This window comes from Protomyctophum parallelum, assembly GCF_964188405.1.
Source record: "Protomyctophum parallelum genome assembly, chromosome: 22".
Lineage (NCBI taxonomy): Eukaryota > Metazoa > Chordata > Actinopteri > Myctophiformes > Myctophidae > Protomyctophum > Protomyctophum parallelum.
Genome location: NC_139714.1, coordinates 28,936,236 through 28,963,442, shown reverse-complemented (window position 1 = coordinate 28,963,442; position 27,207 = coordinate 28,936,236). Strand labels below are relative to the sequence as shown.

At 43.8% G+C, this 27,207-nt stretch overlaps 1 protein-coding gene across 1 annotated transcript in view; it reads right to left on the bottom strand.

The window, feature by feature from the left end:
* Positions 1 to 27,207, bottom strand: part of stab2 (stabilin 2) — a 93,358-nt gene that overhangs the window by 45,839 nt on the left and 20,312 nt on the right. Inside the window, exons 13-39 of the mRNA XM_083758227.1 lie at positions 26,370 to 26,513; positions 24,872 to 24,934; positions 24,148 to 24,264; positions 23,457 to 23,510; positions 22,789 to 22,869; positions 22,491 to 22,643; positions 21,665 to 21,724; positions 21,403 to 21,507; positions 20,748 to 20,834; positions 18,851 to 18,962; positions 17,794 to 17,974; positions 17,055 to 17,148; positions 15,448 to 15,606; positions 13,464 to 13,559; positions 12,183 to 12,275; positions 11,596 to 11,643; positions 10,556 to 10,689; positions 9,761 to 9,863; positions 8,074 to 8,151; positions 7,657 to 7,746; positions 5,359 to 5,466; positions 4,540 to 4,665; positions 4,278 to 4,406; positions 3,605 to 3,667; positions 3,190 to 3,288; positions 2,332 to 2,527; positions 16 to 111 (exon numbers count right to left, since the gene is read on the bottom strand). Coding sequence (XP_083614353.1) covers positions 16 to 111; positions 2,332 to 2,527; positions 3,190 to 3,288; positions 3,605 to 3,667; positions 4,278 to 4,406; positions 4,540 to 4,665; positions 5,359 to 5,466; positions 7,657 to 7,746; positions 8,074 to 8,151; positions 9,761 to 9,863; positions 10,556 to 10,689; positions 11,596 to 11,643; positions 12,183 to 12,275; positions 13,464 to 13,559; positions 15,448 to 15,606; positions 17,055 to 17,148; positions 17,794 to 17,974; positions 18,851 to 18,962; positions 20,748 to 20,834; positions 21,403 to 21,507; positions 21,665 to 21,724; positions 22,491 to 22,643; positions 22,789 to 22,869; positions 23,457 to 23,510; positions 24,148 to 24,264; positions 24,872 to 24,934; positions 26,370 to 26,513 — 2,869 coding nt within the window. The remainder of the gene's footprint in view (positions 1 to 15; positions 112 to 2,331; positions 2,528 to 3,189; positions 3,289 to 3,604; positions 3,668 to 4,277; positions 4,407 to 4,539; positions 4,666 to 5,358; positions 5,467 to 7,656; positions 7,747 to 8,073; positions 8,152 to 9,760; positions 9,864 to 10,555; positions 10,690 to 11,595; positions 11,644 to 12,182; positions 12,276 to 13,463; positions 13,560 to 15,447; positions 15,607 to 17,054; positions 17,149 to 17,793; positions 17,975 to 18,850; positions 18,963 to 20,747; positions 20,835 to 21,402; positions 21,508 to 21,664; positions 21,725 to 22,490; positions 22,644 to 22,788; positions 22,870 to 23,456; positions 23,511 to 24,147; positions 24,265 to 24,871; positions 24,935 to 26,369; positions 26,514 to 27,207) is intronic.

The following is a 27,207-nucleotide window of genomic DNA, read 5'->3' as shown; positions in this document are numbered from 1 at the left end:
ATGTCACTTTCATACTTTCATCGCAGAAGACGCCTCTCCACCCCACGCTGCAGTCGCATGTCCCATCGCCCTTCAGTCCGTCTTTACATCGGCCATTCTTGCAAGCACACTCTGCAGAGAGACATTTTTGTTACATATCGTTTTCACCTATGTGTTCACCTATGTATGTATGTGTTAACCCATTTTGGCCGGGAACCCATTTTGGTGTTGGCATCGTGTCGTGCTTTAGCTATTGAAAAATAGCAGATCTACAAGCTCGTATCGCGCCACCGAGTGGCGCGATACGAGCTTGTAGGTCTGCCATTTTTGAAAAATCCGAAGACACTTTTAGAATCTGATCTCAGGTCAGAATGGATTAATAATGAAACTGTCAGGATGTAATAGACATTTCTAGAATCTGATCTCAGGTCAGAATGGGTTAATGAGCACCAGTATGAGTACCAGTAGGGGCGCTGTTGTGCCATGCAGAAACAGAGAGAGAGAGACAGTGCTGACAGACTGTTGCCTGCTAGAGAGAGAGAGAGAGAGAGAGAGAGGAGGAGGGGGGGGGGGGGGAGAGAGAGAGGGGAGTTGCACCACTCGGTTTACACGGGTGTGATTTTTTATTATTGCGTGACACTCGGATGGTATCCTACCAATACCATAAAATCCTATCCTACAATAAGATCATATCCTTTAAAATGCTGGACCTGGGTTTGGGGTACACACCATAGACTGTAAAAAATATGGACAAAGTGTTCCCCGGGTCTAACATGAACGTAAAATGAAGCCTGTAATAATATGCTAATTCCTGATGTAAGTCGCCATCTTTGGTACCAGCTGGCCATTGGCTGGCTCCGTTTTGTATACCAGCTGGTCATTGGCTGCCCAGACAACGAGGCGGGACTTCCCCCCTTCTTCTCCGTTGGTTTTTATTTTGACTCGAGTGGGAGGGGAATCCCGATCATAGACTGTAATGGTAGCCACGCCCCTCAGAACATACGCGATGTTTTTTTTTCTTTATGGTCATTTTTTTAATTAATGGGACCATAATTTTCCAAAAAGAATATTATGACATTAGAAATGAGACTTTAAACTAGTGACTGGAAGAAGAAAGTATTCATGACCATGTTTATTAAGGTAATACAGTCTAGGTGAAGTTGGGCCAAAATACATGGGCCTCTATGGAGCTATGGGGCTTTTTGGGTCCAGTCCAGCGCCACAACAGGCCATTATATGAACTACCGATTTCAAATGAGGCTTCACGAAATATCTGGCTGACTGCCCCCCTGGTACACACACCGCTGTTATAAACCCATGACAAGCAACAGATACAGCAAGGCCGGCCTATATAAACCCCACATAATTGTGTGTTGATGTTCATGTATGTATTTAGTCCAGGGCTTCTCAAAGTGGGTGCCGTGGCACCCTAGGGCGCCTCGACGCAAGTCCAGGGTGCCTACAGAATATTTGGAATTCATCACTGCCACATCAGTTTTCTTAGAGTAGATCCTCGTTGGGAAACAGACCTGAGTTGCACTGAACTTGGTGTGATATTCTTCAGTACAGTACACCGAGTCGCTTCACCAAAATAGCAGATCTACAAGCTCTTGTGATACGTTGTGAGCTTTTAGATGGACTATTTTTGGTGAATGTTCCCCCCAGAATAGTGATGCTGGGGGTTTAAAGTGGTTAAAGTTATTTTCAATCTCTCCCAATTTAAACAGATATTCTCTCAAGTTTACCTCGTGCCATTGTATCTTAGGGGTGAAGATTTACAAATTTGACATAAATGTAAGGTGCTGTTAAAGCAAATGTAATTCAGGGGTGCTGTCGATGAAAAAGGTTATTTACTGTACAGGCGTGCCCTGAGCCAAGACTGTTTGAGAACCTCTGATGTAGTCAATAAAGTGCAGAAACCTTAATTACACAACAGTGTCGGCAAGAACCCACAGTCAGCGTGCTATAACGACGAGACATAACCACCAATGACGGTAGATCGTAAATGCATGTCCAACGTATAGTCATCATTCTCATGCATTTTTATCCTTAGTTGATTGGTCTGAAATTGCACATGGGCACTGACCACTGGCATACTATGCAGGGGCTGAAAAGGCAGATGTTTTAACCATTTTTGCTACAGGTTGTAAAATGTGTAGTGTCACAGTCCCTGCACGTAGTTTGAGTGCACGCATCCCCAAGTGGATTTAGTTATTAGTCTTTGTGTTTTTCTGTCATTTAGCTTCACTGTTACTCTCTCTTTATTTGGCAATCCTGACATTCTTTCGACCGATTGTATTATCATTTTGCACGTGAAATAAATGGGTCAGTATTAAGATACATGTCATATACCTTGATCACAGTGGATGCCATATTTGCCCGTCTGGCAAGTCTCACACGCCGTCCCATTGAAGCCTGAACCGCACTGGCACACGCCGGTTCCATTCGTCCCGTCGGTGCACACGCCGTTACCAAAACAGGCCTGGCCCTTGGGCCCGGGGCACGGTTCACAGTGCTCCCCGAAAAAGCCAGAACAGCACTGCCGCATCTGCAGAGAGTGACAATGTTTGTAAGCTCCTCATCACCGCTGAGAACATACAGTAGGCCAGGCTGAAATGTCCAAAACGCAAAGAATGGTTTTCTAGTTCACATCATGCCTACAGGTGTCAGGAATCATCCATGATTATACGACTTCCCAGACTTTTCAGCAAACCCTTACATACTGTATGCCATTAAAGCTGCAATCTGGAAGTTATTTGAATGAATAAGACATTATTCTAATGCAATATAACTAGCATATCTGCAGTGGTTGGAAGTGGTCTGCAATTCCATTGACACGTTTAGACCCTGGTGTTGGGTAGGTATAGGGCACAGGTGTTTTAGACCCTGGTGTTGGGAAGGACACAGGCGGTTGACGAAAAGCTAAAAAGAAAAAAAAGGGCATTATCTCCACTCTGGCCAAGCAGGTACAAATCTCCTGCCGCCAATCCGGGGTTGAGCATGGCAGCTTTAAATGTTTTTTTTGTGTGGCTTTCGCCTGGGTGACATGCAGTAAAGGCCGTCGGGATCGGGAGTCGAACCCGCGGCACACTGCCAGACTGGATTACCAGCCACGATGCCTGGACCACTGAGCCATATGGCCCAGGCCGGGCAGGCCAGGCAGCTTTAAGCACTATATAGGCCTACTTCTGATTCCACAATGATACTCACAATGGTGGTCTTTACGCAGACAGTCTTACAGCCCATGGTGAGCAGTCGTTCGCCGTCGTACATGCGGCTAAACATGCACTTCCTCCGCATTGTGACCTGCTGGGGAGCACAAAAGAATCGCAGCCAACATACAGTAGCAGTAGCGTATAGAACATACAGCCAACATACAGCCAACATACAGTAGCAGTAGCGTATAGAACACACAGCACAACACACAGCAAGGTAAGTATTTTGGTCAGAGTCTCTGAAGAATTGGAAATGGAGGACCCTGATGTCAACAAGCCTTAGTGCTTTTTATAGTTTTATCCTCGTAGCAGACTTTGTATTGACCTGTACTTTTCATTCATTACATTCACCGTTGATACAATTCTCAATCAAACATTCAGCTCAACATCACATAGAGAGAAATCCTTACCAATGGGATGGATCCGTTTGTGCAAGCCTGCTCCTTTGGGGTGAAGCAATCCTGACAGCTTCCCTAAAGAACAAAGACATTTCCGGGTAATCAGCAGGAGTTTGATTTCAGTTGAGAAGGTGGTTCCCGCTGGTTCCCAGACACTGGGTCGAGACCCGTTTGTGGGTCGTGCAGACACATATATATGGGTTGCGGTAAATATCCCTTCGTTTATTTGGTTTCCTACATTTTCTTTTAATTATTATATATTTTTAAGAAAACGAAAAAAAAGAGAGAGAGAGAGAAAATCTTCACGAATTAAGAACAAATACAAAGATTTTTCTAAATAATGCAATAAATACATTAAAAAAAAATCAAGGAAATTCCATTAATTAGAAAACAAATGTTTAACAAGTAATGAAAATAGCTGATCTACGAGCTCTCGAAAGCGACACGTTGTGTCGTAGATCTGCAATTTTCACTAGTTTGGGTCCCAGGGGAGACATCCAAATCTTTCCTCTGGGTCTCGAGCTAGAATGCGTGGGAAACACGGCCAACACTGACTGAAGACTGTAGGGATGATTTAACCCATTTTGGGGCGGAAACCACTTTTGGTGGTATAGCATTATGTTATGCTTTAGCTATTGAAAAATAGCAGATCTACAGGCTCGTGGCGCGCCACCATGAAAAATACCATGATGTGTCTGAGTTGTGCCGTGTCACAGCGATTCCTGTTGATCTCCAGCACTGACGTCAGGCCGTGGATCACCCCTTTGCCGGTCATTATGTTGGACGCGTTCACCTGCGCCTCGTTCACAAACACCTGGAGGACAGAGGAGAGAGAGAGAGAGAGCAGGGCTGGGGATGAAACCCATGGCAAGACGATAGGGAGAACCACATTGTCATCTCTCATCTGCAATATTATACAAGCATACTGTACAAGCATTATACTATACCTTTCCATCCCTGGAGAAGATGGCCAGCTGGTAGGAGAAGCCCAGCATGGTCTCCTTGTAGCCCAGCAGCTCCGTCTTCAACAGCCGCTCTGACAGCACCACGTGGTAGCGTGTCGTGTTGGCGTCCTGCCATCGCCACACACACACACACACACACACACATGGGGGTTCAAGATCATTTTGCAACATTTCAAATAACCTCCACATTTGTTTTACTGTTGGATGAGGTTAAACCAATATTGTCGTCGTCTTACGGTTTTTTCCTCGCCTTCTTTGTTTGCACTATAGTGCGTTTTGAATATTATTCGTGCTGAATTTGTCAAAACAACCATACACACATTATACTTCTGGTATATCCCGTGATCCAAAAGAGAAATTTGATGTCTCCCCGGGACCCAAACTAGAGAAAACAGCAGTTCTACAAGCTCACAAGCGCAGTTGTGAGCTTGTACTGTAGATGATATATTTTCACTTAAACATTTGTTTTCTGATTTATGGAATTTCTTAAATTACATAAGCTTTCTTATGGAATGTTTTTTGAAAATGTTTTGAAATAAAATGAATGAAAATTGTGTCTATAGTTTCATGGTTACTGTAGTGTGCTGCGTGCCCTTTTCTTTTCGTTTTGTTTTTTGTATTGTGCCTTTAATCTAACCTTTCTCGTTTGTCCAACTTTATTTGAATACATTCATGTTACGCCATGTGTAATATATAAATAATGTGAATAATAAATAATTCAATACAGTCAAAAATAAATAAAGGGACCCATAAAAATGGGTTCGTGTTTGGGAAACAGTACGTGCATATGGCATACAGTACCATGGCTGTTGCGGAGGTCTTTTTGAGATAGTCGTTGACAGCGGCGTCGGTCGGAGCAAAGACGGTGTACTCATCTGCCTGCTCCACCTCGTCAGTCAGGTTATGTTGCTGAAAGAGAACACACATCACCAGTCAACACATCATGGCCAATGTTCAGCATGGAAAGGTGTGCTCAAAGACAGCACTTCAATTAAGCAATATTACACGAGAGGGTGTGGGTTAACGTGATTATTGCCACGACAGGGATGCGGTCAGGAACGAGACGGAGTCGAGTTCCGCAAGCATCACTGAAGTATGTATGTGAGACTGGTGTACAAAACAAACAGCACATACTGGTTTGTCCCCTCACACAAGATATCAGAGTGAACTAGATAAAGTGCCAATCGGCACAGGTCTCCACCAGGATTCTTCCTCAGCCTAGTGGGAATATGTGTGCACAGTTTCATCGCAATGGGACGCTGCCGAGTTGTGGCCATTTGCTACTCCTGAAAACTGTAGGAGCCAATCGTGGCCAATCAGGATGGAATATGAGAAATCAAACAAACCTGTGTTGATCACATGACTATGGAGATCATGTGTACCGATTTGCGTGAAATTTGGATAAAATCTGAAGGAGTAATAATAGAAAATGTGTTTTACATATGTGGGCCTCCTGGTGGCGCTATAAAGAGCAGATGTGAAAAATTCCAGACAAAGGTTTTTCCTTGGCCTCTAGGGAGTTGGCATACAAAGTGATCTACAGATTCGTGCAGTTAGAGGTAAAAACACTTTTCTGCCAGTTATAGCGCCACCTTGAGGCTGAGTTGAAATTGTTCATGTGGCATTTCGTCCTCGGCCTAGTGGGAATGTGGGTGCACAATTTCAAGGAAATCACGCGATGTGTTCATGATTTGCAGCATTTTGTTTGAAACTGAGCACTCCTGTGAACTTTGGAAGCCAATCTTAACCAATCAGGATGGAGTCTGAGAAATCTGAAAGACCGGTTTCGTTGAATGGCTGTAGAGAGACTGTGTACCAATTTGCGTGATGTTTGGACAAAATCTGTAGGTGTACTGTGCAAAAAGTTGTTTTGCACAAAGCGGCCTCCTGGTGGCGCTATAACAGGCCGTTCTGGAAAGTTTGGGGCAGAGGTTCATCGTTGGCATCCAGGGAGTGTGTGTGCAAAATTTGGCATCGACCGGGTTAACGGTGGCCGAGATTAGCTACTAACGGACGGACACACACACACACACACGGACAGACACACGAACGGACGGAGTGCAAAACATACTCTCCCCACATGCCTTCGGCCTGGTGGAGACAAATATGGACATGAGGGTATTGATTTGAGCTCACTCTTTGTGGGCACTAACAGAGAGACTTTGCATAATATGCTACATGCCTGCCTGCCACTTGTGGAGCAATAGAAAGCTCCTGTGGGATTCTGTATTGTGTATTGTATATTTTAATGTATTGTACATTTTTTAAGTTTTTGACTCATGGGTTTTTTATTATTGTTTGGACCCAATGTTTTATACATTTGTGTCAATAAAGTAACTAACTAACTAGGATCTGAACTTTGTTTCCACATACAATGAGGTAGGATCTGGATCTGAACTTTGTTTCTACATACAATGAGGTAGGATCTGAACTTTGTTTCTACATACAATGAGGTAGGATCTGAACTTTGTTTCTACATACAATGAGGTAGGATCTGGATCTGAACTTTGTTTCCACATACAATGAGGTAGGATCTGAACTTTGTTTCTACATACAATGAGGTAGGATCTGAACTTTGTTTCTACATACAATGAGGTAGGATCTGAACTTTGTTTCTACATACAATGAGGTAGGATCTGAACTTTGTTTCTACATACAATGAGGTAGGATCTGAACTTTGTTTCTACATACAATGAGGTAGGATCTGAACTTTGTTTCTACATACAATGAGGTAGGATCTGAACTTAGTTTCTACATACAATGAGGTAGGATCTGAACTTTGTTTCTACATACAATGAGGTAGGATCTGAACTTTGTTTCTACATACAATGAGGTAGGATCTGAACTTTGTTTCTACATACAATGAGGTAGGATCTGAACTTTGTTTCTACATACAATGAGGTAGGATCTGAACTTTGTTTCTACATACAATGAGGTAGGATCTGAACTTTGTTTCTACATACAATGAGGTAGGATCTGAACTTTGTTTCCACATACAATGAGGTAGGATCTGAACTTTGTTTCTACATACAATGAGGTAGGATCTGAACTTTGTTTCTACATACAATGAGGTAGGATCTGAACTTTGTTTCTACATACAATGAGGTAGGATCTGAACAGGGAGAACTCTGGCCGCAGGGTGAGCAGCTCCAGCAGGCCTTCACTCATCTTCCTCTCGGGAATCAAAACCTGCAGGTATGAGCGGAGGAGAGTACAGAAGACAAAGAAATAATCACTCATCGACAAGAACTACAGTATAATGGCCTGGGCCGTGGCTCAGCGGTCCAGGCACCTTGGCCAGCTTCACAGCCTGTCGCGGCCCTCGCAGGTTTGAGTCCCGATCCCAACGAACTGCTGTGTGTCCTCCCCCCCCCCCCATTTCTTTCCCCCCATTCCTGTTTACTTACCGTCACCTGTCAAATAAAGGCAAAAAAGCCCCCAAAAATATCTTTAAAAAACTACTGTATACTAGCTGTACGGAGAACTGCGTATTAATGGTCCAAGAAGGCACCTTACCTTATCGATGATATGGATCAATCCATTGGTCGCGGCAACGTTTCCCGTGACGATGGTCGCTCCCCCAATCACTGTGGACTGACCAGATGATGGGAGTTATATGCAACTAACTATACTGTGCTGTGAATGTCTGCTGTTTACACGGCAGGTCAAAAACGTACACAGACTGTTACAAAGTCACGCGGGAAGCAGAAAAGTCCAGCGTGGAGGCAACAGGATCTGCTATAATGAGCACTGAACTGTAGTCAGGATAAAACACCCCTGCTTGGGCTCAGTTAGCCCCTTTCGGGACCCTACGTAAATCTTTTCTGATATTTTGTTGAGTTTTACGTTGGGTCCCTGCTCACTACTGTATTTTCGTATGGAAATTCCTATATGCGGAAGTGGAGATTCTCTCTAAAATAGGACCCGCGGCATGTGACGCCATTATTTTCCTTGAGTTATTCTGAATTCGGTAACTTTAAGTAGCTATACATCCAGCTGCGAATATCTCCTGTGGCGCGGAAGCCGTTAAGTATTTTTAATCTTTGTTTGACCGATTTGGTCGCTTTATTTCTTCTTGTTTGTTTACCGTTTATTGTACCGCCTCCCGGTGTGCGGTTGGCTTGTGAGGCTACGTCCCTGCCTCTGATCTGCTGTGTCATAGCTATAGCGCCACTAGCTAGCCAGATAGGCGGTACAATGAGGTGTCAATAAACAAGGAAGGAAAAGAAGAATCCAAGCTTCCAAATCGGGCAAACATATATTAAAAATACTTAACGGCTTCCGCGCCACAGGAGATATTCGCAGCGGCATGTATGGGTACTTATACTTTACATATTCAGAAAGCCTCATACTGAAGAATATCGTCAAAGAGCGCGGAGAGGCGGTAAACATGTAAACATGAGCCAGTAAATGTTTTAATCAGGTGGCATGGACGACGTGGAACAGGACCCAATGCACTGGGTCGAACAAATGTCAGAAACTTCAGTAGCATTTGGGTTCTGCTTGGAGGGCTAGGGCTCAGTATACGTTGATTTCGTCGACTACCTTTTTTTTCCACTGAGGAAAACTAAATAAAAACGAAGCTACGTTGACTAAAACTAAGACAAAATACACTAATAAAAGTCTATAGTCTATAATATTAACTAGACTAAAATGCTAGGGAGAGGGACTGGTGGAGAAGAGATCCAGTAGAACTAAAACACAAGTCATTTTATGTTTGGTTAATGCCAGCCATCAATCAGCACCTCACACACCTTTTCCTAGTTCCACGCTTATAATCTACAAATTATTTATTTGCATAGAACACCCTCTACTGCTCCTTCTCCCCTCCGTGATCGTTCACAATCACAGTACACACACACACACACACACACACACACACACACACACACACACACACACACACACACACACACACACACACACACACACACAGTATGTGTGCATAGTTTATTTTAAACTCAAATATTTGTTTCTGTGGGTCCCCTGGTACAAAATATGTTGAGATGGGGATCTGCAGCCAAATACATAATTGTGGGGTTACTGAAAAAAAGTCAGTAGCAACATACGTCTTTTCAGAAAACTGATTTTAGAAGACAGGTCTTAATGGGTTAAGGTCTAAATGAAAAGAAGGCAAAAAAGGTAAACGTGAGCTACTTCTGCACCTTGAATGTCCCATGGGACCTCACCTGTGTGGACTCACCTCGGCAGAGGTTGAAACAACGAGTGTTGTCTTGAGCAGGGACGGCACAGAGGAAATGTTGCGCAGAGTTGACAGCGGGTAGTTTCCCATGATCATGTGATTTCTGTCAGGAGAGTCAGAATACAGTATCATGAGTCAGAATACAGTATCATGAGAGTCGTTAGAAATAGGCCAGACTCGTTGTTGCTGCCCGAAACAACTGATTCTGAATAGAGGGTTTGCGCATGCTTAAAGTGAATGGCACATTGAGTGGCAAAGCAACATGCAAAGTGAGTTTAACATTGTTTAAAGGTATATTCAGTGATTTCACTTAATTCAAATATCACTTATTTTTTTGTTTTGTTGTGATAATCCTCCCTACTATAGAGTGTGCTGGCCATATAAGGAGTTCCTCCCTGTCCCCAGTTAACCCCTGGGGGTCAAAAAACCTTAGGTTTCGTTTTTGACTCTCTATCCTGATTGGACGAAAGGCTGGGTCCCACAGCCAAAAACGAAACCTAAGGTTTTTTGAGTGAAATCACTGAATATACCTTTAATGTTGTTTAATGCAATCAGATAGGACTTCTGTGTGTGGATGTATGGGCTGTGGAGGCCAGAAAGTAGTTTTTTGCCACTCAGGCGTTCCTGCATAACTTCCTGGTTTGATGATGATGTGACGCGCATACCCTCTATATACTGTAGCCTGTTCCTGTTCATTGAGAGTTGCCCTTGGTTCCATTTGTTCGCTCTTAAGAGTTTAAACTAATGCAATATCTTTGGCTTGAGCTGACAATATCAACCACATTAGGTTCTTACCGGACGATGCTGGGAAGGTTGCCCTTGGCCGTCCAGAAGTCGCGGTCCTCCCTGGATATCTTTGCTATTGCTTCAGAGGACGGCATCAGGAGGGTGATGTTCTGCTCCGACAGAGACTGGGACAGTCCGGTGCTCTGGAGGACGGCACACAGACAACCTTCTATTAGAGACAGAGACATCATATAGGTGGCGGCGGCAAGTGGTTCCCAAACCTTGCCGGATCCACTTGAAAGCGTTCGCAGCCCACCATCTAACCCTAACCCATCTAACCCTAACCCTAACCCTAACCTTAACCTCAGTAAAACTATACCTAAACCTAACCCTAAGTAAAACTATACCTAAACCTAACCCTAACCTTAACCTCAGTAAAACTATACCTAAACCTAACCCTAACCTTAACCTCAGTAAAACTATACCTAAACCTAACCCTAACCTTAACCTCAGTAAAACTATACCTAAACCTAACCCTAACCTTAACCTCAACAAAACTATACCTAAACCTAACCCTAACCTTAACCTCAGTAAAACTATACCTAAACCTAACCCTAACCCTAACCTTAACCTCAGTAAAACTATACCTAAACCTAACCCTAACCTTAACCTCAACAAATACCTACAGTATACCTAAACCTAACCTTAACCTGAAGAAAACTAAGACTAAATCTTAATTGCCCAGACTCGTCTTCAACAAAGATGGCGAAAGCAAACATTCTTTGTTCTGTACTCATACAATAGTATGGTGCAAAACACTGAAGTCTTTAACCAGAAACCTAACCTTAACCTCAGTAAACTTAGCTTGCCCGGGGGCGTGGTTATGAACGGAACCTGTGTAGGAATTAGTATAGCACGTTCTGACATCCCAATGTTGTTCTGACCCCTAGATCTATATAACTGGGTGGGGCATGTATTTCCAACTTGCATCGTTCCAAGTAGACCAGTTCCCAACGAGCACCGCTCTAGTTATTAAAATAATAACAACAACAATGATAAAACAGAAACTCCACCCTTTGTAGAAACATGAAATCTCAGGATATACTCACAGTGACCCATTTGATGAACTCTGTGGCTTGAGGAAGCACTACCAGCTCCTGGAACAACAGTGAGTGCTTTGTTAGTTTTTTCCCCCCCTTTTTTTTTTTTTTTTTTTTTTTTTTTTTGCGGCTTACGCCTTTTATTGATTTTTTTTGAAGGGACAGACAGTAGGCTGACAGGAAACGGGAGAGAGATGGGGGGATGACATGCAGTAAAGGCCGTGTCGGGTCCGGGAGTCGAACCCGCGGCACACTGCGACTGGATCACCAGTCCGGTGCCCAGACCGTTACGCTACGGCCTGGGCCTTTTTCCCCCCTTTTTTTTTTTTTTTGACTAGGTTAACCATTTCTAACTCTGGAGTTGCTATTTTGTTATGTTATTATAGGTGAAAAACAACTAAACACGTGGTGAACATGTAGATTTGCCGCATGTAGAGTGCTTATAAATCCATTAAGATCTGTGTCACCTTAGCTTTGACCTACTTTAACCATCATTGTAAACTTTAGCTGTTGAAAAATAGCAGATCTACAAGCTCCTATAGCTGCTATTTCTTGGGGGAAAAAAGTCTTAATGGGTCAAGACAAATATTACCAACCTGTTCTACGGTGCCATAGCACATCTCGCCATCCCCGGCATACCCTTCTTCACACACACACTTCCACTGGCCGGAGAGCATTCTGCAGCTGGCCTGCAGAAACCGGGCACAATTTGGGATTTGGTGATCAGTGGTGGAAAGTAACTTTTATGCCCGACGTCGAAATAAAAAAACTGTTCGCTCTGAAATAATATATGTGACTAGATTTGACTGAGGGACTGCCATTGGATTTTATTTTATTTTTCGTTTTTTCATATCATATAAAAGCAGGGAATCATAACTTCAAATTGATATTGGTTGTTCAGTTTGACCCACCAGTTTTGGAGATATGGCTTATAGAGTAATGTCTTACAGAACACAGCGAGTTGAGAAAACAGGCTTGAAAGTTTCACTTCTGTGGTCTCTAACATTACACCTAGCTACATGTTTAAGCATGTAGCTACTGTAGGTGTTCAAGCATGTTTATGTTTATTTCATATTTACATTTTGATTTCAGCTCCGACACTTATTTCAGAATTCAGACATGCTCTAGTATGTGAAGAGTCTGCCTGTGCTATTAGGTTTTTCTCCTCTGGTGAAAAGCTGGATTTGCGCGATGGCAGGCTCTCAGTCAAATCTGGTCACATATATTCAAAGATTTGTGCCGCATTTTTAAGACTTTTCAAAATCAAAAAGGTTGTACTACAGCCTAGGGTCCATTTCAACTCCCAAGCAGAGTGAATAGTCTTGCTCCATGATGCAGGTTCATTACAATATACTGTATAGGCTTATACTGCTACCCAAGCTACCCACCATGGTAATGGAGGGTAGTGATTGGTCATTGGGACGACATGACATACTGCTACCCATAGATATTTAAAAAAAAATAGGCCTCATTGGCCGTTGCAGTTCATTGGAGCGACATGTCTCCAATGAAGGCAGGAAGTCGTTGCGTCGCTGCCAAGCCCCCAGAAAGGCTTGCCAATGTTGAAGCTGCGAGACGTAGTGGTGAAAGCTGGAACTGCAGGCGGGCCCCTGAATTAGAGCGTTCTCACGGGTGCTTACGCACGTGGAAGCTTGACAAGCTTCGCATATAGGAATCTCCGGAGAATTGTGCCTTCAATTTTGATACGCGCCCCAGAGCCGGAAGAGGCCTTTTGATGTCTATGCTGCTACCCACCAGCTAATGGTGGGAATTAAGCGGTTGGGAGTCGGGGACATGACATACTGCTAGTACCCACCAGGTAATGGTGGGAATTAAGCGGTTGGGAGTCGGGGACATGACATACTGCTAATACCCACCAGGTAATGGCAGCCTCCACTCGGAGTCACACAGCGGTTGAGGGCTTCACAGTCCCTTCCGTTGCCTCGGTAGCCGGCCTTACACATGCAGTCACTCTGTTGGTTTAAAAAAAAATAAAACACATTGACTCCTTTTAAAGCAGAAATAACATGCATTTTAAAACAGTTTTTAACATTCAATATCATATTGTCTATGTCCCTCAAACTTATTTCTAATGGTTTGAGCCTCAATCACCACTCTGATATAATCAGTCCTTGTCATTTCTTTCTGGACTTTGAAAGCAGTTTTAGCTGCAATACGACAATGTCCTGAGGTGGTGGGGGTTAATATTTGAGTCATTATAATACTGATGCTAGATAAAACTAGGCTTGTTTCTATTCAGGTATCACAGAAGAAGAAGAACACCCTCTCGTATAATATCGCTTAAATATAAGTTTGAGCATCGGCTTCACGGTTTTCAGCAACAATAGTACTGCATGCTGTCGGCTGAAATGGCTTAATTCCACCTTTCTTTTCATCTTAATGGGGTACACAATAATACACATTAATCTTCCTACGTCCAGGGCCCTTCCCTACTTCCTTCACAGGTGTTACCGATGACACTAATGAACGCTCTGTTACATTCTGGTCAAACAGAATCAGGGTAGGAAGTAGGGAAGCGGCCTGGAAGTAGGAAGAGTTATTTCCAAAATGACTGCTGTGCATACTACCCTAATAATCGTATTTTCTCAGTCATTTCATACTAGTCATGAAGTAAGTAATTTGGAATTGCAACAGCTGAAATCAATAGTATATCAGTATTCTGATATTAACCTGTGGGCCGCATTAAGTGAAGGCGGGGGCCGCATGTGGCCCCCGGGCCGCCAGTTGCCCACCCCTGCTGTACATGCAGGTGGCATTGGGGTGGCAGCCGCCTCTCGTTACATTACCTGGCCAGGTCCTACATAGATGCAGGTGGCATTGGGGTGGCAGCCGCCTCTCGTTACATTACCTGGCCAGGTCCTACATAGATGCAGGTGGCATTGGGGTGGCAGCCCCCTCTAGTTACATTACCTGGCCAGGTCCTACATAGATGCAGGTGGCATTGGGGTGGCAGCCCCCTCTAGTTACATTACCTGGCCAGGTCCTACATAGATGCAGGTGGCATTGGGGTGGCAGCCCCCTCTAGTTACATTACCTGGCCAGGTCCTACATAGATGCAGGTGGCATTGGGGTGGCAGCCCCCTCTAGTTACATTACCTGGCCAGGTCCTACATAGATGCAGGTGGCATTGGGGTGGCAGCCCCCTCTAGTTACATTACCTGGCCAGGTCCTACATAGATGCAGGTGGCATTGGGGTGGCAGCCCCCTCTAGTTACATTACCTGGCCAGGTCCTACATAGATGCAGGTGGCATTGGGGTGGCAGCCCCCTCTAGTTACATTACCTGGCCAGGTCCTACATAGATGCAGGTGGCATTGGGGTGGCAGCCCCCTCTAGTTACATTACCTGGCCAGGTCCTACATAGATGCATGTGGCATTGGGGTGGCAGCCCCCTCTAGTTACATTACCTGGCCAGGTCCTACATAGATGCAGGTGGCATTGGGGTGGCAGCCCCGCCTCGTTACATTACCTGGCCAGGTCCTACATAGATGCATGTGGCATTGGGGTGGCAGCCCCCTCTAGTTACATTACCTGGCCAGGTCCTACATAGATGCAGGTGGCATTGGGGTGGCAGCCCCCTCTAGTTACATTACCTGGCCAGGTCCTACATAGATGCAGGTGGCATTGGGGTGGCAGCCCCCTCTCGTTACATTACCTGGCCAGGTCCTACATAGATGCAGGTGGCATTGGGGTGGCAGCCGCCTCTCGTTACATTACCTGACCAGGTCCTACATAGATGCAGGTGGCATTGGGGTGGCAGCCCCCTCTCGTTACATTACCTGACCAGGTCCTACATAGATGCAGGTGGCATTGGGGTGGCAGCCGCCTCTCGTTACATTACCTGGCCAGGTCCTACATAGATGCAGGTGGCATTGGGGTGGCAGCCGCCTCGTTCTGCACTGTCACAGTTGTTGCTGGGCTGGCACTCATCGCCGTCCTCCTTCCACCCGGCCAGACACTGGCATGAGTGCGTCCCTGGTCCCGTCTTTATACATTTAGCCTGCAGGGGCCAGCATGGAACATATAGTTACCAATAACTATACGTCCCTGGTTGGACGTATAGCGCGTGGAAGGAACACGTTATTCCAACCAGTTCCTTTCCCCTCCATTAGGTGGCCATTTTGAGCTTCCTGCGCTGCCTCAGTGCCCGCTCTAACAAGCCTCAGCCTGGAGCTAGAAGTCACCGACACTCTGTTTCACTATGAATATTGCAAAACCGGTCTGGTCAATTATATATACTAGTCCTTACCCGTTGTGAGATATTTGCCCCCCCTTGTGGCCGTGAAGGGTACTGCGCCCGGGTGCGTTTGTAATTGACTAATACATTAATTAATAATCATTAATGTGTCAAATCGAAAAAAGGGCCTGTGTGAAACTGGTGGGACTGATTGGTGCAGGCAGTAAGGATTTACGGCACTGTTTCTGACAGACACACACACACGGACACACACACATTGTTAGAATTATAGTATGACAAAAAAAATCACACGCTTGTGAAGTGAGGGGCGCTCTTATCGTCGTACATCATCATGACGTAACGTCGATTTGCTCTGACACACATGACGGAAATTCTCAATTCATTGTCAATGGGAATTTAAACAAAAATATCGATTTGCTCGTCTAAATTCTCCATTCATTGTCAATGTTTGTATTAGGACAAAAATCGACACTATAGCTGAATATAAGAGGGGTGTGATAGCCTAAATGTCGCTGGTCAAGGTCGTTAACAAAGTTATGTATTTACTCCCTTAGTAGAGTGTTTAATATCGTAATTCCAAAGTGCATCCCAGGCTAATTCAATGGGTGCTCGAGCAAAAAGAACAAACTGCAAAAAGAAATAAGAAGTCTGCACACCGTTTTAAAAGCTCTCCAAAACTTTAAAATGGTGTTCAGACTTCTTCTTTCTTTTGCAGTAATATCGTAATTCCCACATCCAATTTTCAATGCATTTCTACGGGGGGGGGGCGCCTAGAGATTCGCCATTATGACTCATGTGATTTTCCGAGGTGGATGGGTGGTGATTCGGGAGTTGGGACCTCCTTCTTCTGACAGCACTCAAGCTAGACAGTATACAGAGTATAGTATTTGCATTGGCAAATGTTTTCAAAATTATTACACGATGAAATTGGGAGAAGGTACGTAGTGCCATTTTTGTTACCCTGCCTTTAATTAAGCCATTCTGAACGGGCACCCATTTTGGTGTCGGCATCATGTTATGCTTTAGCTATTGAAAAATAGCAGATCTACAAGCTCATATCGCGCCACCGAGTGGCGCGATACGAGCTTGTAGGTCTGCTATTTTTGAAAAATCGAAGAACGACTGACATTTTTTAGAATCTGATCTCAGGTCAGAATGGGTCAATCAGACCAGTGTGTGTCCAGTGGAAAACTTGTATGAATCTGATCTCAGGTCAGAATGGGTTAATTAACAGTAAGTGACTCACGTACATTTACACTGCAGCCCCCTCTTAGTGGTGTATCACATGGGTCCGCTTCCACGCACGTGATGCCATCACCCTGGTAGCCATCTTTACAGACACACCTACCACACACACACACACACACACACACACACACACACACACACACACACACACACACACACACACACACACACACACACACACACACACACACACACACACACACACACACACACACACACACACACACACACACACACACACACAAAAACAAACAAACAAACAAGTCATTACACACACTTTTCACGTCGACGCAAATCACTGTTGATTTCGCAGACTGAAACTATGACGAGAAATGTTCATCAACTACCTTTCTTCGTCGACAAGTAAAAACTAGACTAAAATGTTATAGGGATAGCGACTAGTGGAGATCCAGTAGAATTAAAAGACAGGTGATTTTATGTTTGGTTGTGCTCTGAAAATAGCCCATCTAGAGAGCGGTAGGTGAATTGATTTATCCGCTTTAAAATGCATTTTTCTTTCCTGAGCTATATGTTCCACATTATCTCAACAACAACTAAACACCAAAACACTAAAACAACAACTAAAATATGACTAAAACTAAATGAAACTCCGTTCAAAAGACTATGACTAAACACAAAATCAAAAAACATTTGCTGTCAAAATTAACCCCGGACAGCCAGCAATGCTAGAGACGTGGCTGGTGAACAAAGCCCACTGAAGTGACTGCACGGTGCACACACTTGGTGGCGCCCTCGTTGAAGTCGCAGTCGGCGTGGGCGTGGCAGTACTGGACCTTGGCGCCACAGGCCTGGGTGCGGCGCTCGCAGTACGGCCCTGTGAAGCCCTTCAGGCAGGAGCCCGGCTTGCAGCGGCCGCTGGCCTCCGGACGGTTGTCGCACTGGCCGTGGATGCAGTCGCAGGCTGTGGAGAGAGACGCAAGCCCACATAAGTGTATAGCCTACTCACTTTTTTATTTTACTTAACCCATTCTGACCTGAGATCAGATTCATACGAGGTTTCCGCCGGACACACACTGGTCTGATGAACCCATTCTGGCCTGAGATCAGATTCTAAAAATGTCAGTCGTTCTTCGATTTTTCAAAAAATAGCAGACCTACAAGCTCGTATCGCGCCACTCGGTGGCGCGATATGAGCTTGTAGATCTGCTATTTTTAAATAGCTAAAGCATAACGTAATGCTAACACCAAAATGGGTTCCCGTATAGAATGGGTTAAATAAAAAATAGTCAATACCGCAATGTGGGAAATACAAGTAAAAGTTTGTCATTCAAAATGTGCTTGAGTAAAAGTTTCTGTATGGGTGTACTTTTTCCACACTCAGTTGATATGGTACTGTAAGTAAAAACAAGAATGAATCCAAGTCATAACCGCCAGGTGCAACACGCTGCTCATTTCCAAGCTGCTCATTTCCAACTCTCATTTGTTGGTTCACTCACTGTGTTTTGTTAAATGGTTGTCCTCTAGCTCCAGTTAGCTCATAACATTAGATTCTGTTGGCACTCGCCACTCTGTGTTGCGGCGTTCAGAGTATGGGTTTTTATGCCGTTCATTGGCTTAGGAGGCAGCCAAAAATGACTAGGTCGCTATAGTAAGGTCACTAGGGAGAAGTCAATCATGACTAGGTCGTCACTAAAGTCGCAACTAAAGACTTCTTTACGGTCGTCAGTAGTGGTGAGTGTAAATGTATAGTCATATAGACTATAGTCAAAAAGACTACAGTATATACAAGCTGCCTTGCCATTGTGAAATAAGAATTGAGGACGTGTGCCAGACATACTCTTGTCACAGTTGGGTCCATAGCGGTTTGGACTGGCACAGTAGTGGCATTTGGAGCCTCTGAAATTGGCCTCACAGATGCAGGTTCCGTTCCCCTCGATTCCCTCCATACACTGACAAGACAAAAGAAAAACATGTGAATGATAGCCTATACTAAATCCATTTGCCTGATTAACCACTTACAGATGGGGTATTCTTTTGTTAAAATAAGTATTTATTAAGTAGCTCTATATTCTGATAGTACTCGTTGACGGTGTTTGTTCTGTAGTGGGAGTCCCCTGGTCTCTCCAGCTCTTTAGTAAACAAACTGTAAATTGCATTTTCAGGTCAGGATATCCAATTAGGATTTTAACCCAAACTTTTAACTTGCACTCGGATACAGATCAAACTAGTACTAGCATATGGCCCAGGCCGTAGCGTAACGGTCTGGGCACCGGACTGGTGATCCAGTCGCGGTGTGCCGCGGGTTCGACTCCCGGACCCGACACAGCCTTTACCGCATGTCATCCCCCCATCTCTCTCCCGTTTCCTGTCAGCCTACTTTCTATCCCTTAAAAAATCAATAAAGGCGTAAGCCGCAAAAAAAATATCTTAAAAAAAAAAAAACTAGTACTAGCATATTACAGAATGTCCCATTCAAAATGTATTAAAAAAATCTTTAGAAAATAGCAGATCTACAAGCCCAAATGGGTCGGAACGCGGCACAATGTGACACATTGTGACACATTGCCGAAATGGAAATGGGTGGAAGTGGTTAATGTACATTTTGTAATAATAATCAAAATCTACAAAAACTAACGTTTTCAAATGAATGTAGTGGAGTAAAAGTAGAAGTAAAATAATTTGAGATTGGAAATACTCAAGAAAGCACAAACACCTCAAAATTGTACTTAAGTGCAGTACTTACTGTAAGTAAATGTACCTAGTTACATTCCACCACCGCCTGTATAATTCAGTGGAATAGGTGATCTACAAGAGTCATGGGGCCATATTTCGCCAGTGCTATATCCCCTTAACAGTTTGACTGCGGAAAACGATTTACCAGACTTTTAATCAACCCCCCTTCACTGCCGAGATTGTTGTATTACCTTTAGAGCATACGCTGAATTATTTGGGCTTTTAATCCGCGAAAATCCAGCAAAAAAAGCTCCCCTGGTTTGTTATGATCCGAGTGTAGCATCCACCATCTTGGTGCACCCGGAAGACGCACACAAGACTGGTCTCAATGAGGCGTTGCACCCCATTCGTTTACATTGGCCTCAATTTCCCAGAAGCCCTAGCAGCCCTAGCATGTGACGATTTCCGGTTTCTTTATCACAACAGATGCACCTACTCTCTTTCTCCGCGGCGAAGAAGCATTTTCTTTTTTTTGTTTACATTACGGCGGATTAAACACATAAAACAAAAGTCGCGTATCTCCGATATGGCAGCGACATTAACCTGGAGTAATCCATTCAAAGCACGGAAACTGTTAAACCTAAACTTCTTTGCCTTTTTTACTATTTTGAAAAACATTTTTAAATAGTTCAAATAGCCAATCTACAAGCTCACAGAATGTCGATGAAGATAAACTAGTTGATTTTGATTTGTAATGTTTTCAAAATAGTAAAAAAAAAAAAAAAAAGGCAAAGACTTTTAGGGATAAGGGGTGTAGCAGGGTGAAAATAGGGCCCATGGGGCTCCATTTTCGTCACCGCTAAACCCCTCATCCCTAAACTTCTTTGCCTTTTTTACTATTTTGAAAAACATTTTTGAATAGTTCAACTAGCCAATCTACACGTTGTGAGCTTGTAGACTGGCCATTTTAGCTATTCAAAAATAGTAAAAAAAAAAAATGGCAAAGAAGTTTAGGGATTTAGGGTTTAGCGGTGACGAAAATGGAGGCCATGGTGTCTGACCTGGCCGTGGTTGGAGCAGGGGGTCTGGAAGCCTCCGGGGCAGGGGCTGCAGTCTGGACCGTAGAACCCCACGCAGCACAGCGCGTTCTGATGACGGAGACAAGGCAAACACACCCGCCGTTTACTGGGCATCATCGCTCACTTTATGTCCTGCTTTATGTCCGCCGACACATATGGATCAGGTGTGCTTCAAACGATCCATCGATCAATCAATCAATCAAGCATTCAATCAATCAATCAATCAATCATGCATTCAAGCATTCAATCAATCGATAGATCAGTCAGTCATTTTAAACTAAATGACTGTAATATGTTATCTACGGGTCAATAACCTGCCATAATGCCATTGCATAATTCCATTGTTGTACTATTCATTCTGTTGGTTTTGTGTTTGCACTCCAGTGAGACAATGTGGATGGACAATACAGTGAGAAAAGTAACAGAATGAGCAGTGTAGTGGCATTCCAAAAACATGTGAGTACTGATCGTTGTGATTGTGTGTGTGTGTGTGTGTGTGTGTGTGTGTGTGTGTGTGTGTGCGTGCGTGCGTGCGTGCGTGCGTGCGTGCGTGCGTGCGTGCGTGCGTGCGTGCGTGCGTGCGTGCGTGCGTGCGTGCGTGCGTGCGTGGGTACAGTATGTGTGTCTGTGCTTTTACCGTGACAGTTGCGTTGCAGAGGAGAGAGCAGCCGGTTGCTGCCAGAGTTAAGGGGGGAGTTGAGCTGAGGGTAATTGGGTAAGCACAACCAAAGTGTACGGATTCCTGTCAAACACACAGCTGTGGTGTTATTAGAAATAAACATGGGTTGAGGAAAATACTAAACCATGTTGCTTGTTCATGTATGTGTACGAGGAGTACACCTGTATGTGTACGCCCTCGTCACATCAAGAGAAACATAGAGAGAGAGGTGAGGTCTTACTGAGGGAACTCCATTCGGGCATTTGGTTGATTTGATCTTGGCACAGCTTACACATCCACCCTGGGAGGGAGGGAAGGAAGGAAGGAAGGGAAAGAAAGAAAGAAAGAAAGGGCCCCCAAATAATTGGAAAATAGCGTTAGCAATAAATAAGAACTTAAAGTTAGTTTCATTGATCCAAGCCGGAACGCACTGGACAGATTGATCATACAAATAAATATACTCTGAAAACATCTGGCCACTACACAAAATCATCTAAATCATGACAGTTTTCCGAAAAACCTATGTTTCTATGTCAGTGGTGCTCAGACAATTTCATGTCAAGGACCCCAATCTGAAAATATGTTGTTAACTTGTTCCAGGGACCCCCCCCCTGCAGAAGCTAATATCCGTTAGCTCCGAGAGAATATAAATTCAAAGATTTGCGCCACATTTTCACGATTCTTCTAAAATAGCAGACCTACAAGCTCGTAGCGAGCTTGTAGATCTGCTATTTTTCAATAGCTAAAGTATAACACTATATACTGCAATGCTTAACCCATTCTGACCGGGCACCCATTTTGGTGTCGGCATCATGTTATGCTTTAGCTATTTAAAAATAGCAGATCTACAAGCTCATATCGCGCCACCGAGTGGCGCGATACGAGCTTGTAGGTCTGCTATTTTTGAAAAAAATCGAAGAACGACTGACATTTTTAGAATCTGATCTCAGGTCAGAATGGGTTCATCAGACCAGTGTGTTGTCCAGAGGAAACCTGGTATGAATCTGATCTCAGGTCAGAATGGGTTAAAACACCAAAATGGGTTAACATGACGGCCGAAAGCTCACCTTGATGAGTTTGTTCTCCGTGATGTCACACCTCTGCGGAAGCACCGGCTCGATGGAGGACGGAGTCAACACGCCGTCCAGGGAGTAGAGACGTCCGTTCATGGCCTCCACGTCCGCTTCCAACACGGACATTCCGTTGATTTGAATCTGACCCTGTGTTTCGTGTGTGTGTGTGTGTGTGTGTGTGTGTGTGTGTGTGTGTGTGTGTGTGTGTGTAAAGGATAGAACATGTTAAAGACCATCCAACTTCGGTATTTTTTATTTCTTATTTCCAAACAGTTTTGAAATGTGCACTCACATTTTTGGTGACGTTAAACGCCAGGACCTGGTTGGCCATGGTGACGACTCTGGGGCTCGATGCGATATTGTACACCTCCAGCTTCAAACACACAACAGGACATACAGTACTCTTTTGATGATTAAAGCAAAATAAAATCTCACGACTGAAAAATGTTGCTGTTGTTTTCTGGAAGACTGAAATAACTAATAACCGAAAATAGGCTATCTACAAGCTTACAAGCTACTAAAACTATGACTAAAACAATGACAAAAAATATTTGTAGACAAAAAAAAAAAACTAAGCTATGATGTCTAAAACTAAAACTAAATATATTGACAATTTTGTCAACAAATAAAAACCAGTAGAACTAGAAGACAAGTAATTGTATGTCTGGTTGCACTCGGGTGCGTTCTGAAAATAGACGATCTACAAGCTGTGAGTAGATCGGCTACTAAATAGTAGTACACTAAATAGTGTAAAATCAAGGCCTGCCAAAATAAATGTTTGCCTACAAAGTTAACTGTATATTTTAGTCAACTAAAACTAGACTAAAACTTTCCAGATGACTAGAATGTGAGTAAAACTAAACAAATTTGTATTAAAAAGACGATGACTAAAATAAAATAAAAACGAAATGGCTGTCCAAATCAACAGTGCTAGAGGGTTTAGGTGGTTTTAATACTCACTGCGGTGGAGGGCACTATATGGTTCCTAAGGAGTTCCACCAGTTTTCTGGAGCCCTGAAGTCAGGTGTCAGAGATGAGCACGTCAATACAACTGAGTGTGCAGGATGGTGCGTGCGTGTGTGCGTGCTAAGGCTGTCCCCAAACATTCAAGGTTCGAATGTTCGCTCGTTAGGGTTGGCACTCGAATCTTAATTAATGGGCTTGAACCATTAGTTTTTTTAATATAAGTTTTATTTAAAAAAAATATATTTTTTATTATTATTATTATTTTTTTTTTTTTATTAACTTGAAAATATATCTCGGCGAGAATGCGATATGAACATGTAAAGAAAGTAAGTTTCTAGTGCATTCCTGTCAGAAGTTATGATTTTTTAAAGAAATCTCCCCTTATTGTTCTGCTGTGCACATTCATTTGGTGATTGGAGACTGACGCGTCTCTCTCTCTCTCGTTCTCTCTCACACACACACACACACACACACACACACACACGCCAGCATGATCACTTTTCTTACTAGCAGCCATAATATATTAGCATATGCTAATATTTTTTTAATTAATTAGAAACAAATGGTCCGAATGTTCACTCGAAAATTCCTGCCGAAGTTCGAGTCCTAAAATAAGGGCTAGGGTACAGCCTTAGTGCGTGCGTGCGTGCGTGTGTGCGTGCGTGCGTGCATGGGTGCGGCTCACCTCAGCAGAGGTTAGGTACTGCATATGTCCATCTTTCATAGCTTCAAAGGCGTCATTAGTTGGGGCGAAGACAGTGTATGGACCTGGCAAATCCATGACTGATGCCAGGTTGGCTTTCTGCAAAGCAAGGGAGTTTCAGTATTGTATACAGAATGTATACAAATTGTTTCATAGTGTATACGTACGGCATGCCATACACTTACGGTACTTAATATTTACAGTTACTGTACTACGTACAGTAACGTAGCATATACTGTACTACGTACAGTATATGCTATGTTTGAATAGCCAAATAAATCTAAAATGACACACAGATGCTTATTGCTTTCCCGGTTATAATGGGTTAACCCATTTAGGCCTGACGTCGAAATTTTAAAAATGTCTTTTGTCATTTTTTCTGAAGAAATGTTTCTATGTCAGTGGTTCTCAATATTTCATGTCAAGGACCCCAACATTTTTATGAAATTGGCCGCCGACCCCCAACTGCACATTTTCACGATTTTTTCAAAGATAGCAGACCTACAAGTTCATAGTGCGCCACTCGGTGCCGCAATATGAGCTTGTAGATCTGCTATTCTTCAACAGCTGAAGTATAACATAATGAAACACCAAAAGGGGTTCCCGCCCCAAAATGGGTTAAGCAGACGCGAGGATAGGAGTAATTTGAGCATCAGTTATGTTTTATTCATTTAATAAAACATACAAAAAGACTAAACCTGCATACCTCTAAAAGAATCTTGAACTGGGAAAACTTTCCATTGTCAGACAAAATCTTCATGAGATTTTCCTGCAACAAAAAAAGACAGACACAATCCTACGTCATGAACGATTGACTTATTCAGTATCATGGCTTACATGTATATGTGTTATGTACAGTATGACTTATTCAGTATCATGGCTTACATGTATATGTGTTATGTACAGTATGAAACATCAGTATCATGGCTTACATGTATATGTGTTATGTACAGTATGAAACATTTGGCAAAGAGACTAAAACTAATGACACTAGTTTATAGTTTTATTTCAGTTTATTTTTTCGCCTATTCTAGTTTTTGTAATTTTCAGCCATTTTTAACCTAACAGTATCTTCATATAATTGGTCCTCACTAATGCTCATTGTAATAGAGCACCGAAGTCTGACGTCAATATCGGTAGAGGGCGCAAATCCACAGGTTCGTGTACTTTTTATTTGCATTATAATCCCCATAGGGGGGATTTTAGATCGCCTCATAATAAGAACTGTGTTTGAAAAATAAACATGTCACCCCGGCCGTTTCACTCATATGGATATGAAGAATCAACTGACTGAGAGAAAACGCTAATGTTACTGCTACTAAATCAGTTACATTTTCGCTAGAAACAGATTGTATCAGTGACTGACTGTTGCAAACGATACAGAGATACCTCCATGACAATAACGCAGAGACAGCTTGTTTATTTTACGTATATGAAACGATTTTAAGATGACCCCATGTTATTCTCCATAGAGAAATTACTTCCGCGAACCAGGGGAATCGAAGGGATGAGCGAGTTACGTCAGGACTTCGGTGCTCTATATGGTACCATTTATGTCTACTCGGTGTCTCAGAGGAGGGCTGTGGACAGTTCAGAAACCTGCCTACCAGTGACATCATCAATAGGGGAATCCGAGCTAATAGAAACCGCTGGCTTTCACTTACTGGAAAGTTAGCATGCAAACAGTATATAAACACTTCAACCTTCAGGGACGTGCACACATACAGTAGACATCAAAGGGGGCTTCAGCCACTGCCCTTTTACCCGTCGGTAAAACAACTGCCCTCTCCAGACCACGAATGCAGCGTTTACTAATGGTGAATGAAATGCAAATGCCACTCCTTTCCATGCCATGCCGAAAGGCAGCATTCAGGAGAATTGCATTTTTTCCGAAGTCTCCTGAACTTGGACACAGCATTTTGCGTTGAACAAATTAGTTTAGAAATCCATGTCGCACACCGCATCTCCCATAGCTAAAGAGTACTGTGTTGCGCCCCCGAAAATAGCTGATCTACAAGTTCAACATCTGCTGAGCTTGTACATCTGCTGAGCTTGTACATCTGCTATTTTTGTCCAAAAGTGCTCTCCTAGGGGATTTCAGCCCCTGCCTCTCTAACACTCTCTGCACGTCCCTGTGAACCTGTATAATAATAATAACCTTGATAATAATAACCTTGATAATAATAATAACCTTGCTCCTGTACCTCTTTGTTGCTCTCCACCGTGGGTGAGACACTGTCCATCAGCCTGCCGATGATGTGGATCATCCCGTTTGACGCAATGACATCGGACTGGACGATCACACCCCTCCTCCGGCTGCCGTGGATGCGAATCTTCGTGGACGTCTCCTGTAAAAGAGAGCTAAATCACTCACTTTATACTATAACTGTGCCACGTCTCTGCGTGCGTACGTGTGTGTGTGTGTGTACGGTTGTAATGCACGTAACTCGAGAACCGTTTGACCCACCGACTTCACATTCGACACACGCGTTCCACACCCCCACAGGTAGTGCATTGCCCGGTATCGAGTCGGTCGGTCCCACGGTTCTCCAGAACCACCACAAAAGGCTCTGGTCAGGCTCTGCCAGTGGGCCTAATGAGGCCAACTCCTTTCACCTGGGCCAGGCTCTGCCAGCGGGCCTAATGAGGCCAACTCCTTTCACCTGGGCCAGGCTCTGCCAGTGGGCTTAATGAGGCCAACTCCTTTCACCTGGGCCAGGCTCTGCCAGTGGGCTTAATGAGGCCAACTCCTTTCACCTGGGCCAGGCTCTGCCAGTGGGCTTAATGAGGCCAACTCCTTTCACCTGTGCAATTTCCAGGCTCTGCCTCCAATCAGGCTCCGCCAGTGGGCCGAATTGATTGCCAAGTACACTTTTCAGTTTGCAGTCTTCACATACAGGCACATACACAGATCTCCATGTGGGACACAGGCTGACAGTTAAAACGGGTGCTATGACAACGTATATCATTAGGTTCCCAAGTTGCATCGTTCCCAAGTAGGCCGGTGGCCGACTGCAACGGGCACGTACAGGTCTAGTCCCA